Source organism: Melospiza georgiana, chromosome 3 (assembly GCF_028018845.1).
Source record: "Melospiza georgiana isolate bMelGeo1 chromosome 3, bMelGeo1.pri, whole genome shotgun sequence".
In the NCBI taxonomy this organism is placed as follows: Eukaryota; Metazoa; Chordata; class Aves; order Passeriformes; family Passerellidae; genus Melospiza; species Melospiza georgiana.
Genome location: NC_080432.1, coordinates 43,250,230 through 43,264,386, shown reverse-complemented (window position 1 = coordinate 43,264,386; position 14,157 = coordinate 43,250,230). Strand labels below are relative to the sequence as shown.

Genomic DNA, 14,157 nt, shown 5'->3' with positions numbered 1-14,157 from the left:
TTCCTTGTAGCTCTAAAGTGTGGGTTGCAATCCATGAAATGACCCTCACAGCATTATTCTGTGATGATATTCAGGAATATCCTAACCACTAGTTTTCCAGATATAATTAGTATTAAACTAATTCTGTTTATGTAATACTAAACAAGATATGCAGTCTACACTATCTCTTTAATAATCTCCAATAAGCTTCTTCCTTCAGATACCTTTATTTGACAACACAGTTTTTCACTTACACCCCATGACTGGACTTTCTTCCTTTTGCCATTCAAGAGTGTTCAAATGCATCTGCTGTGGCAAAGTGCAGCTACTACTTGACAAAGTCTTGGGCATCTGTTGAGATGATAAAAGGCCCTTCCTCCTGCTTGAGTCCTTTGGCTTTCTACTGGAGGTCACTGTCCTGGGATATCCTCTTGCAGAAAGTCCGTGGCATAAAGGAAATAACAATACACAGACACAACATTATGAGTAGAGTAAAAAAAAGTGAGATCTCCAAATGCCATTAAGTAAAACATTTCTTCTCTCCCCTCTATAGATTTACTTAGATTCAAATACAAGAAACCTGCTGGTGTTGGATAACTTTAATGGCTTTTATGTATTTGTGCCTACATCTGCAAAAAAGGAAGAAAAAAACCTGACTTTCCAATTGCAAAAGATTTTTCCCCAAGTAATTGCAATACTGATATGAGAACTTGTGGTGGGTTGACCATCAGCTAAGAACACAGTGGCTTGCCCCGCTCTGCCCTGCCCAAACAGAATGAGGCAAAGAATTGCAAGATTAGAGGCTGAAAAGAAGGGGGCCAAGATGAAGACGGTTTAATAAGTGAAGCAAAGCTGCACGCAAACGAAAATTGAATTAAGGAATTTATTTTCTGCTTCCCACTGGCAGGCAGATGTTTAGCTGTTTTCTGAGAAGAGCCTTAGCACACATAATGGTTACTTGGTAAGACAGATTTAATGAGAACAAATGTCCCTTACCCTCATTCTTTCCTGAAGTCTTTGGTGCTGAACATGACATCATGTTTATGCAATATCCCTTTGGACAGTTTGGGTCAGTTGCCCTGGCTTTTTCCCCTCCATGTTCTTGCACGTGTCCTGTATACTCACTGCAGGGACAGAGGGGAAAACAGTTTATATCCAAAAACCAGCACAAGAACTACATGTATTCATTCCTAGATGTTTTTTTCCTGGTCTAGCCTTTTAGCTTAATTACAATGGAGAAACAGTGTGTAACCTTGAATGCCTCCACAGGTAGAAGATGTGCACTGACACATTTACAAGTGAAAGCCTATATGGGAAATAGCAGGGAAGGTACAAATTAATGTGCTGAGTTACATAACTTACACTGCAGATGATTTTATTCTCCATCCAGTATAATAGCAAAAATAGAGATGAATAGTATATTGTTATCTCAGCTATATCATATATTGCATCAGATTCTTGAGATCATCTCTTTCTTGTTTGTCAAGAGTCCAATCCCCATTTCCCATCTTCTCTGAAGCTGTCTAGGGGTTTGTTCCATTCTCTTTCCTCAATAACATGCATTAGCTCACTACTTTCAGGTCACAGTGAATGTTAATTTTCATACAGCTTTTCAGTTAATTTATGGAAATAATCTATGCTTTGTGACAACAACAATCTACTATGTATTCAGAAGACTTTTTTTTTTGTTTCTGTATGCTTCAAGAATATTTATCAAGTATTTTCATGTCCTAGTCATACATGAGATAGTATTCTTACACTTTATTTGTTTACAGCCAGCTCTTCCAACATCTAAAGAAGTGCAGTTAATTACTCGAACCACAAGTCATTCCTCCCAGGAATTATCTATAGGAATTCAAGATCTGAATTCAAGACTTTTCACTCCCAGGAATCCTCTATACCTCATGAATATTGTAATAAGCAGTCAAATTCCTAAATTAATGCAGTTTGTTGTGTTTTTAAAAGTAACTACACAAAGTTACTCTCTGAATGTTTTAATGTTGATTTGCTATTCAAGTTACTGCTGTTTAAGTTGTGAGACAGTGTTGTGGTGCCTAAACTGACAAAGGAAGGAACACCATATCAGCAAAACACAAATATTTAACAGATGATCAAGAGAATACAAGTACTTGAAATATGACATTTAATTAGTCTCTATGAGAGAAGACCTAACTCACAAAGGTCTGTGTTTGAGAATGTAAAGAAGAACATGTCCAGAGTTGGCTTAGAGAGTGCATTCACTATGTGCATTTTTCTTTCCTCCCTTGGTGTCACCCAGAAGAATTTTCCTGCCCTTTTACTCTGATTTTCAGAGGTAATCCAAGCCAGTGAGATGAGGGAAGGCACTTCTTTCCTTCTGCTTTAGAATGGACACCTTAATTGGGAGCCATTGATCTGCTGGTACCTCAAGATACTCACTTTTCACAGAACCTTTTCTTCTTAGGTGAAGATTCATGAGAAGGCTGGAGCTTGGCAGTGTAATGAGATTTTATGTGACAGTGGCTAAGAATTAACAAAACTATGGAAAAGAGCTTGTGAATGGCAGGAAGGGGATGATTTGTTTTCTGTCCAGGTTCCTAAACCTCACAAAACCACTGACTGGAATGAGCTTGTTTCAAGAAGGTAACATTTCAGCTAAGTTTTAACTTGAAAGATTTGTTAATTCCATAGAATCATTTTCTTCATCGACACCCTCTGTTTCTGCCTCTAGATTTGGGTCAGCTGTAATCAAAATTTGGTCAGAATAGTCATAGTTTATGCCACAACCCACTGTTTTCTTATTCAGTCACCTCATTCACTGACCATATCTATTTTTAATATTTAAACTAATACATAATTTTTGAAAGTCTTGAAGAACAACTGGCAGCAGTATATAAGTGTGTTTCTGTTGACACAAATACTGAAAATCAAATGTATGGAATGTGCTAGGTGCTGTTTTAAGTATATTGATATTTTTGTAGGAGTTGGTGCCTTTATCTGCATCACACAAGCAGGATATTCCTGAGGTGAGTCTAATTTCATGAATGCCAAAACCCCATGTCTTTTCCAGTGATTAGCACTGCCTTCAGAGCACCAAGAGCCATGCATACATTAACTTTTAGAAATTCAGGAAAACTGTTAACTTAGCAATGGTCCATGATAAAGGTCAAATCCAGAGAAAGACTTTGCAACTAGAAATATGTAGGCACAGATTTTGTGGTAATTGGGAGTGGGGCTGGGCCCAGCCTCATCCCCAATGGGCACAGCTGTGAGCAGCAGGTGAGCAGCATTGGAGGCAATGAGCCATGGAGTGCCCAGGGGCACGGACCAACCACAAAGGGAACAGAGGCACACAGGTGCAATGCAGGAACATGAGGGGTATAAAAGGCTGGGCTAAAGAACAAGAAGGGTAGATGCTTGCAGCTTTCTGAGGTGCTGTGATGTTACTCTGTATGGGTTGAAACTTTCTGAAATTGTATGGTGATACCCTGTGTATTGTGGCTGTCTCAACTGCAATGCATGCTGTGACAAATACCTTGTGGTTTTTATATAGCAGATATTAGCATGGGTAAGTAAGGCACAGCTAACACGTCTGACTCACTTCTATGCCTCTCTATTTCCATTACAATTTCTAATTTATTTGATATAACTCTATGCTGATAATATCAGTGGGGACATCAGAATAGTCTCTGACTTACTGCATTGACTATTTAATAAAGGAATGACTCAACCAAGGTTTTAGTTAGTTAGATGACTAGTAATTAGGAATATCCAGGAATACAAGATCCAGCTTATCCAATTTCTGCTATCTTCACATTCCCAGGTGTCAAAAAGGATTAGTGATTGCATTCCACCAGTTAAAAAGTTAATTTTTAGGACTTTAATTCTTACCTTGCTGTTTGATCTAAAAATTTGCCTTAGATTCTTGTATCCTTTATAATGAAGCAAGATACTCTTCACACTATTCCTTTGAGATTTAGTCCTATCAAAATTATTTTATCATTTTTCCTGAATACTGAGATCTCATGCAAAATTCATCCTTAATCTCAGTGCCAACATTTACCTTAATTAACAGACAGTTATCAGTATTTCCCACCTAACTCTCATTCAGCTCCAGGGAAATGTCATTCCACCTTCTGAACATTAGGAAAACACGATCTTTTATTATTTCCAGGACAAAATGACACACTTAAAGAATTTCCTCTTGGACTCCTTGCCTTTTCCCTCACCCCTGTCCCAACTCCTGGACTTTCTTTGTGGTTCTACAACTTCAATATCAACAGGCTGACTCCTTCAATTCACCTTATGCTTCATTTTCCCAAGTAATTGTGGCAGGATTCCTTAGCAGGTAAACTGCAGCTTCCTGCATATGTTCACTACTCAGTAGTTCCTCCTGCTGGAGTTTATATGCTTATGCTTGATATTCAGGTTAGTTGAGTGGCTGTTCAAGAGGTTAGCTGATTAAAATCCCAAATATTATTTTCTCAAAGTCTGCTGGCTAATCATCAAAGTGGGATTTCTGTGAACAGCCACTTGGAGACAGAATGATCATTTTTACAGACACAGTAATTCAGGGAACTGCATTCAACAAGTAACTGCCCTTTGTCCCTGCACCTTCAGGTGATCTGTGAGCAGGCTGCTGGATAGCAATGGAAATGAAGGATGGTTAGGGTCACCTTCTCTTTTTAGGGGAATGTTTATGATGTGATAAGCAACAGCCTCAAAGACATTGTGATGAGCAGTTTGTGATCTTCTTCTCACACTTTTTGAGCACAAAAAGTCAAAATAGTGAAACGTAAATTTGCATGTAAATGGAAATGAAAGCTATTAAACTAGTAAAATTACAACCTAGAGAATTTAATCCAAAGAGTACCCTTCTCTCTCTCTTTAGTCACAGCCATGGTAACACATGGGAAATCCAAGAAACAGGTTCCCAATTTCATTCATTCATGCAGGGACTATTTTGATAAGAAATGCCAGACCATAAAGTTTTATTTCTCAAGAGACACATCCTGTCCCTCTTCAAAAGACATTTTTATAATAAAATATATTAGATACTGCAGACAAGCAACTAAATGCTTGTCTTAGCACTTGGGAAGCATTTTACTGAGGGGACACAGGTCCTGCCCACGAGGCATCAAGCAGCAGAGTAGACAGAAGTTCTCTCCATCTTTTTGGGAAAGACCACTATTAGATCATTGCACAATAAGTACAAGGCAGTCTTCCTCTTCTGTACTGAGGTTTCCCTTGCTGGGAAAACATTGAATGGAGGCATTTCCAAATAATTTCCTCACAGAAAAAAAAGCTACTACAACAAAAGAGGGAGATGGAAGAGTAATATTTCAGTCAATTTTACTTAATAAAAATAAGAATACTTATCATTTCTTCCTTTGTTCTGTGGGTCATAGCTTCTTATTTTCTCGTAACAAATGAGGAGAGAAATTGAATTCTTTGCTGATAATTTCTTACCATTATTAGTTCATCCTAGCAGCCTTCTGTAGTCCAAAACACTATTCTTAACAAAGTTTTTTGAACAAGGTTTTTAATATGGAAGTTTTAAATAAAAGTCGGGGATTTTGATAAGAAATTCAAATGTAATAAAAATTATTTTCTATTATATTACAAGAGTGCAACTAGCTTTGACATTTCTAATTCTATAGTCCTAAGATTTTTAAATATAGGAATAACTGGATCATATTCACAAATTGACACAGTCATATGAATTCTTCAACAACATTTTAAGGAGACTATTTAAATCAATTTCTTCTTTATAAGACAGATAACTGTATTGTACTGAGATTAAATACCCACCTAAATCATTCCCTCCATACAATTATTACACAGAATAAATTCCACAAGGCAGCTAGACTCCAAAAGTAGATACAATTATTTCAGTTCATTATGTACTTTACAAAACTTAAGTTAAATATATATATATATATTTGCACTCATTTCTTTGTTGTCATCAAGAAACTTATAGCCCAAAGTGCAGAAGCCATACTGTCTGACAGCTGAAAAAGGTTTCTGTTACTTACAACCACAGCCTTATGTCTGGAAAAACAAGTGAGCAACAGATTATGTTCATTCATTCTGAGCTTGCATCTAGAATTATGGAAAGTTGGTTGATTTCAACCCCTGCATTCCAGCCCTGCACATCTTCCATGAGACATTTCACGAACTGAGCACATTCTCCTACATGTGGGCTGGTAACTTAAGTAACAGAACAATTAGTACTTAAAAGCAATAAATTAAAATTACTGCGATTTAATGCAAAATGTGTATGATGGTCAGCAACCAGAAGAAATTTTCTTGCTTCCTCATGCCCTTGAAAAACATTTAGAACTTTTTTTTACAGTGATCTGTCACATAAGTATTTTGAGTAGTCATGTCCTGACTCAAAATAAGATAATTCTGAGTTTTACTATGAAGTATAAATTAACCCAGAGTTCAGGTTTCAAGGTGCAATTAATGTAATTTAGTGTCTCCAAAGATACTGAGGTATTTATAGCTCCAAGACTAAATGTGCTTTCTAAAGACCAATGTGCTGTAATTGCAGTTGTGGCATATATGTTTGTAACTCCCATTTACATAATCCAGCTCAGGGATACCTTTTTTCTTTTCCCAGGAGGCCCACAGAAGGATTCCACTTAGATAAACTTTTATTTTGGTTAAGGTATTGATATGAGTTACAGCTCCACAAACATCATGCAAATTCAATGATTCAGTGCTGAAATTCTTCTTCTTCCTTTCCTAAGCACATATTTCAAATTTTTAAGTGATTTATTTGAGTTACTTCATAGGTGCTTGTTCTCAGCTCAGACACTTTTAACTTTTATTGAGCTTGGAAAGATCTTTACTGAAACTCCTCTTAGCTTTGTAGAGAAAAATCAAGCCAAAGCACATTCACTGCTGCAGCACACTACAGGTATAAAACACAACAGCAAATGGCTCTTGCCTTTCAGAGGCAAGTAGGCTGTACGCTTGTACAGTCACTGTACAGGGCAGCCACTCCCTCCAGTTTTCATTTAAGTACTGAGTCTCAGAAAACACTTAATTCTGCAGATGTCAGCAACTTCAAATACACATGTACAAGGTAGAAAGGAATAAAATTCCACTGAGAGTTCACATCTATTTGCACTGCGATCCAAGAGTGTATCTCTATCCCAAACAAAGTTATTATGAAAGATGGTGTTCATAAAAGCTAGTAGTTACTGGTAATGGAGAAGCACGAAGTGCATAACTTGCAGTTAAAGCTGATAATATTCCTTAGGATACTGCCCATGGCAGTTTAGGAAAATGTCTGCCACTCAGCACATGTCACAGCAGAAACACACAATTTCTCTGTGACACACACTTTTCCTTTCAGAAGGTTTCAGAGACAAAGCATTCAGTCTTGTGGGACAAGGGTGTTACTTTCTGCAATATACAAGTCCAGTGGTGATAAATTTCAGATAGCAGAGAGCCCAAACCCTTGAGAAGGCTTTGTGTACTGCCTGCAATTACATTTATGCCATCTCCACAGAAAGGGATTATCAGAGGAGATTATTGAAAGAGACACCGGACTTTTTCAAAATGCAGTTTTGCCCTCCAAACATAGTCAGTTGCATTAGGACTGCTTTAATGGTCATAGAAGGACGATAATCCCTGTGTTGCAGTGTAACTGCAAGGCAGCTCCTGCTTAATGCATGAGAGGTCTGGTCCAGATGGAAGGTAAAGGAACAAGAGAGCTGTTACCAAGTCCTGCATATTAAATAGCATCTGAATTCCTTCAGCTACAGGAAAAGAAGTGCTTGCCTCAAGAAACAAAATTCTGAAGTTGAGCAAAGCTTCATCAACTCATTGCATTGTATTTTTCAAACTGAAAGGATCCCAGCTCCTTTCAAACTTGGATAGTGTCATTTTAATGATTCACTTACTTTCAAACTGTTCTTTTCTTGCATAATCACTGACACAAGACCAAGTTAAAATTTAATATTATTAAAAAAATGAATAAATATAACAAAAATCCAGCAGATCCAGATTTGAGAGACAACTTTCAACAGTATTTCCCCACAAAAATATTTGAATTTATTGAACAAATACTTTTCCATCTCTCCATCTGTCTTTTAATACAGTCAACAGGATTTGTTTAGTGTTGTGATAATAGCTTCTTAATGATACAGTGAAAATGCACCTGTTCAGAGTTTACTCTGATCTACTTTGCTTTTTCTTCTATTCATATAGATAACACTAGTGTATGTGTTTTGTTAAGAGTATAGAAATTTGGCAAGAAAATAAATTCCCTTGTGTTTCAGCAGGTCCTCAGAGACCAGAGGGTTTGATTTCTGATTATAACAAACTTGGCCCTAAGTCTGGTCATGTTCAGTAGGAACTTCCATGAGCCACTGGTTCACAAATACTGAAGTTTCAACCCTCTAGGTCTCGTTGCGGTGAATAGGAACTTGTGCAATCACAGATCCATGAATAATGTGGTTTAGTGAAGGAATAGAAATCCAAATTCGAATTGAGGTTGATAAATTCACTTGATGCAATAGAGATATTAATAGTAGCAATAATTATAGTTGCGTGCAGAAGCTTATGAATAAAGACATCCTTGTTTGGGAGGAGGGAGAAGAGAGGAGAAGAGAGGCGAAGAAAGGAGAAGAGAGGAGCCCATCAGTGGTCTCCAAGGTCCTTGTCGGTCGTCTCCCTAACCAGATGACATTTCTACCCTGCTTGTACACAGCCCAGTCATAAGATTGGTATAAGATTGTACCCCTTTCCCTCCTTCTATATATCCAGATCTAAGGGGGGAATTGAGTAATTAGTCATGTATGCAGCAGCATGTACTTCACTGAGCCTATTAACAAATGCAGAGTTTGCCTGTTAATATTTAAACGTCCCTTAGCTAAGGCAAGAGTGGGGGTTTTGGCCATGGTGTCTTTCAGAGTTCTTGTTATATAACTTTTCTCTATTCTATGCATTCTTTGGAGCCTAAACAGAACCATCCAATCCACACAGCACATCCTTCTTCAGCCAACTCATCCTTTCTTGGCATCAGCCATGCCCAGCTCCATCCACAGGGATAACACAGAGGATACACAGTGTACCCCAGGCTGTGATAGTTAAGCCATGGTCTGCCTGGCTGCTGGGTCACCATCCCCTGGTATGATGCCATCACGCCTGAAGAGCTACCTGGGAGTATTTCTGGGTAGCAGAGTTCATCTCCAAAGTAATATTCCTGCTTCCAACAGGATATATATCACCTTTGTAGCCCTGGTGAGGCTTCTCAATGGAGGCATGAGTCTACTAAGATCTGGCAAAAGCAGCTGGCCCTCCTCTGCACACAGGTGCTGGGAATCTTCTCTAAGCAGAAGTCTTAACTGGAAAACTTAAAAAGCCTGGTGCAGAAATGATAGCGAGCAGTAAAGATTGGCACGTGAAATAGGTGCACCATGCTAAGGCTGGCGGTGCTATCCAGGTGGAGGAGGTTTCTTTCTCTTTATTTAAAGGTTTCTGTTGCCTGGCTTGAGGGTAGTGATTTTTAATTTTTTTTAATCTTTATTGTATTTCAATTTAGAAAAGTCGAAGGAAATATATTTTCTGCCTTCAGTCAACCAAACCACCAGGGCAGATACTTTCTGTCTCGAGTTAGCTGTTGAGATGTAAGCACTGCCCTGGCAATTCACACTCTGAGGAATTTCATGATTTCATGATCTCAAAGAATCGATGCTCTAACTAGTTACATTTCCAAAGCATCAGACTGATGCTGTGTTGTATTTGAAATTAATACACATCATTAATATTTAAGCTATTAACTTGTTTATATTCTAGCGGCATCTAACTGACAAATGTGAAATATTTCCCCCACTTCGTGGTTCAATTTTCAGCTTTCCTTCTAGCTCTGATGGCTTTCTTCCAGATTCTGCTGTAGAATGTCACCAAATATAGGTGCTTTAGTGCTGGTTTAGTTCTAGCAGTCAGTGCAAAGTGAATAAATAAGAACAGTAATGTGAATCTAGCACAAAGCGGATTCAGAGCCTTCTTTAGCTAGGAAAATAAGTATTATAAATCCTCAAGATTTACACATCATACTTCTGCCAGGACTGACCTGTGCCCCGTCTTCAACTTAGAAACCACGCTCTGATCTGATCCGCGTGCAGCTCTGCAAATTCAGGTTATAAATGGATAATTGCATTCACTATTATTAAACCCAATAAAACTTGGACGTCACGAACAGCATGAAGGTCACCAAAACGCTCAAGCCTGAAGAGATTCAGAGTAAAATAAAATATGAAGTTGAGAAGGTGGGGGACGGGATCGCAGAGGCGCTGCCTCCACTTTTTTCTTTCCCCTCCCCAACCCAATCCCCGGCGCTCCCGCCTCCCAGCACCGGCCCGTGCACCCTCAGCAGCTCCGCATCTCCGTCGGGCGGGGCCGGGCCGGGCCGGGCCGGGCTGTACCTGGGCCGGCCCCTCCCCGCCTCCGCCGCCGCTACAAAAGCGGCCTCGGAGCGCCCAGCGCGGCCGCCGCTGCTTGCTCTGCCCGGCGCGGGGCCTCGGGAGCCGGAGCCTCGCCGGGCCCCCGCGCATGGGGGCCGCCCCCGGACATGCCCTCCTCGCCGCTCGGCTTCGCTCTGCTGCTGCTGGCGGCCGCGGGAAGGTCGCTCCCGGTGAGGCGGGTGAGTGAGTGCCGGCCCCTGCCCCGCGGCGCCGCCCCGGCCCGGCCCGGCCGGGCGCCCTCAGGGATCCCGCGGGGGCTGCGGGGCCGCCGTGCCCGCGGCTCCGGGAGCGCCTCGAAGAGAAGTCACAAGTTTCAAAGCCGTCACTTTTCGGGCGCCCCCGCCGACGCTTGCAGCACAGGCGGCCCCGGCGGGGCTGGAGCGCGGGGAATTCTCCGTGCGTGGAATTCTCCGTGCGGGGGTCCCGCGCAGGAGCCGCACGGGCGGCACCGCCGGGGGCTCGGCGGGCGGGCGGGGGCTTGGGGCGAGCGAAGCGGAGCGGAGGAAGGAAGCGGAGATGCTGCTACTGCGAGGGTATTGCCCTGGAGGTAATGCTCCCCCCGGCATCAACCCACAGGAAATAACACGCGTGTCTGTAATGGCAAACAAGCGCAGTGCCGTGGGAAAACCAGAGCGGGGTCCTGGCGGGGGATGGCAGGGTCGGCTGTGACACAGCGTTGAGGGTGGGAAAGCAAAATATAATCCGTGTGAAAAGCAAGAGCAGGCAGTGGGGAAAAGGGAGAGGATGATGGGCGGAAAAGGTTGGCTGTCGTTTGGCGAACTGGGGACAGCGAGGCAAGAGAGACTGATGGGGAGGGATGGAGGTTACAGCGTTGGGGTGGCAGCAGGAGGCTCTTGCTATAGGAAGAACAAGGACGGGCTCAAAGCTGGCATTGTGGGCTGCAGAGGTCAAGGAAAGGACAGTGTAACTGATGATGGATCAAATACACTGTCCACTTTCTTTCCAGTTGCTAAAACCTTTTGGGGTTACAGATTTCTACAATACAGGACTAAGAGGATCTGTTTAATACCAAACTGTGTATAAGCCTGTAGGGTTGTCTAGCGAATTGGCTTTTCTTGGTGGGTTTGTTTTACTTGCTATCTACTTCAGGCCCTTAAAGGTGCAACAGGCGCAATTTGCCGTAGGAAAAATTCCAGTTCATTGTTAAGATGACCAAAGACTGAAACAGGGGCCCTGAGAGGCTGGGGAGCTTCCATTTGTGGAGGTATTTGGTATTTGGCAGTCTAAATCCCTGAGCTACTTGGGCTTCAACCACAGAGCAAACTAATAGTGGAGCTGCCAACATTAGAGAATCAAAGTGAAGTATATTTCTGGGCTAAGGGGCCTTTTTAACTGGGAGCAGGTGAGAAGAAAGAGGCTTCCATGGCCTCAGCACTATAACTTCAGTCTTGAAGTAAAGCAAGTACTTTTATAGCCTTTTCTGACACTAGAGGGTCTTATCTGACAACTTCTCTAGAGCAGTGATTATGCCTGTTGTGTGCTGAAAAACTGAATGAAGTACTCTACTCAGTCATAAGCATACAGAAGTATGAGACTTTGGCTGAATTATTTTCTCAGGTTCAGTTTAGAATAGTGTTAAAGGTGGTATTTAAAGGAAACTGAAAAACAGTCAATTGCATGTAGTAAAACCTGTGAAAGACAGGTGTGAGAGGAAGGCAGAACGATGTGATACAGAGCTGAGGGAAGAAGAATTTATTGTGCTGTAATGTTTTACTTAGACTTTCTCTCCCTTCACCCCCTCAAACAAGTGAGGAAGGGAAGAAGAGAAAGCTAAGAATGTACGTAGAAGGAAGAAGAATTTTGGTCTGGAGTTTTTATCTGAGGTAGTGCCGCTTACATGCCGTCCTCTTAAATGCAGAGTGATGGGTAATTCCTAGGACTGGATCTTCCCTACAGCATTGAGGGTAGTAAAGTGACCAAGAGCTGGTAGCACACGGCTGCATTGCAGAATCTCATTACTGATGACAAGCTTGTGTCCTTTCTGTTTGGCCTTGAGCAGTGATGCCCTGCTGCTGAGAGAGCTGACCGGCAGCTGGCCACTGGTTCACTGCCATCCAGCCTCTCTCTTGGATCTGGATTTCAGATCCTGCTTTTTTTGTGTAGCACTTTTGCTCAAAGGTTTGATAAGATAATCTCAAAGAAGTAGTTTAAATGTCAGTGAAGAGCACGAAAGAGCTGTGCCACAGCTGTGATTTGGGAGGTCCTGTTCTTCAAACTACCCCTACTTTTGTTTTTGAGGATAAATGGAAATAATAGAGGGAGTCTGGGTAGAAGTAGAAACAGACGAATTCAGTAGAAAGGCACAGATATTGTGTTCTCCTCACCTCTTGTTTCTGAAGTGCTCTGGTATGGGAATAGAAAAGCACATAGGTAAAGATCAACATATAAAGCAATAGGTAAAGATCAACATATGAAGCGATAGGTAAATATCAACATTGAGTGTGGGTGTGTGTGTGTACGTATGCTACTGGTGCTCTCAGTTACTAGTTTGTTACTGAGCCTTATTTAGCTACAGCAGCCAGCTGTTCTCCCGATCAGCAGCAGGACTTTGGTAGGCTGCAGGTGTTAGGGGCACGTTTAGTTAGGTACTGCTCATTGCCCACCCTTCTGAAGCTGCTGTGGCTGCTTTCTAGTTCTGCATGCCGCATCTGCCTCTTTACCGTGGGTGTGTAGGATTGGATATTTGTCTCCAGGAGGGCTACTTTTGAATCCTGATAAGCTGAGAGGAGAAGATGCAGTGTTAGGGGGGAGGTTTCAGATGCCTTGTTAGTGTGCTGTACTCTGCCCTTGAGGGCATGGAGGTCCCCAAAGTGTTTGCATGCCCAGCCCAGGCTTACAGGACCATGCCCATTTTGATTTCTTGTCTTCTGTTACATGCCCTAATGCTGAGAAAACTGAACTATGGTTCCTGACTACTACTGTCCAGTAGATCTGTGTTCTTTAGAAGTCATTAGGGTGGGAAAATGACTGTAGATAGAGCTTGTCTGAGAAACAGAAAGAGAAGTGAACCTATAAACTAGTGACACCTTGCAGAAGTGAGGATGGCGAGTTGGACTGCATGTTGGTTAGCTGGATAACCAAGAGGTTATTTTTACACCAACTGGGTGAAAATTCCTCCATTAGTAGGTTGGTGGGAGGTTCTGAGTTACTCCTTTTCTCCATTTTCTGCTCCCAAAAGCTTCACAGAAGTGTTTTTTGGTCTTTTTTTGTTGCCTGCACTCTGAAAATCAAAATATGCTAGACCAGTGTCAGCAGCACATACTGGCAGAGGTGTAGAAAGCAGTGGAGGAAAGGGTGGACAAGGTCTGACACTGGGCTGTCTTGCTGTAGTTATTATTCAAGGATACTTGGCTAGCCTCTAGGTAATGGGCTGCTTTCCCAGGAATATGGCCAGGTTCTTAAAAACTTAGTATTTGTAGGCTGTTTAAGTTCATTACTATGTTATTATGGTGTAAACTTAAATTAGATGATTGTATTATATAATTCAATGCAAATTAAATTGCTATCCCGAGTGGCTAAAACCTTTAAGTATTCATAAAGTAATGTGGGGGTTTTCTTGTTTGTTTTGTATAGAAAACTCTAATTTTTTGGAAACTTTATATAAAGATACAGTGTGTGTGTTATAAAGCCAGATGGCCTAACACAGCAAATTTCATGATACAAATTAATAAGGTACTTGTTACAATATCCCAAACAT

The 14,157-nt window shown here is 41.4% G+C and overlaps 1 protein-coding gene across 1 annotated transcript in view; it reads left to right on the top strand.

Moving 5' to 3' along the window:
- The first annotated feature begins 9,069 nt into the window (after positions 1 to 9,069).
- Positions 9,070 to 14,157, top strand: part of GLP1R (glucagon like peptide 1 receptor) — an 83,033-nt gene continuing 77,945 nt past the window's right edge. Inside the window, 4 exon segments of the mRNA XM_058019914.1 lie at positions 9,070 to 9,169; positions 9,518 to 9,602; positions 10,178 to 10,376; positions 10,379 to 10,618. Of these exon segments, the coding sequence (XP_057875897.1) occupies positions 9,070 to 9,169; positions 9,518 to 9,602; positions 10,178 to 10,376; positions 10,379 to 10,618 (624 nt within the window).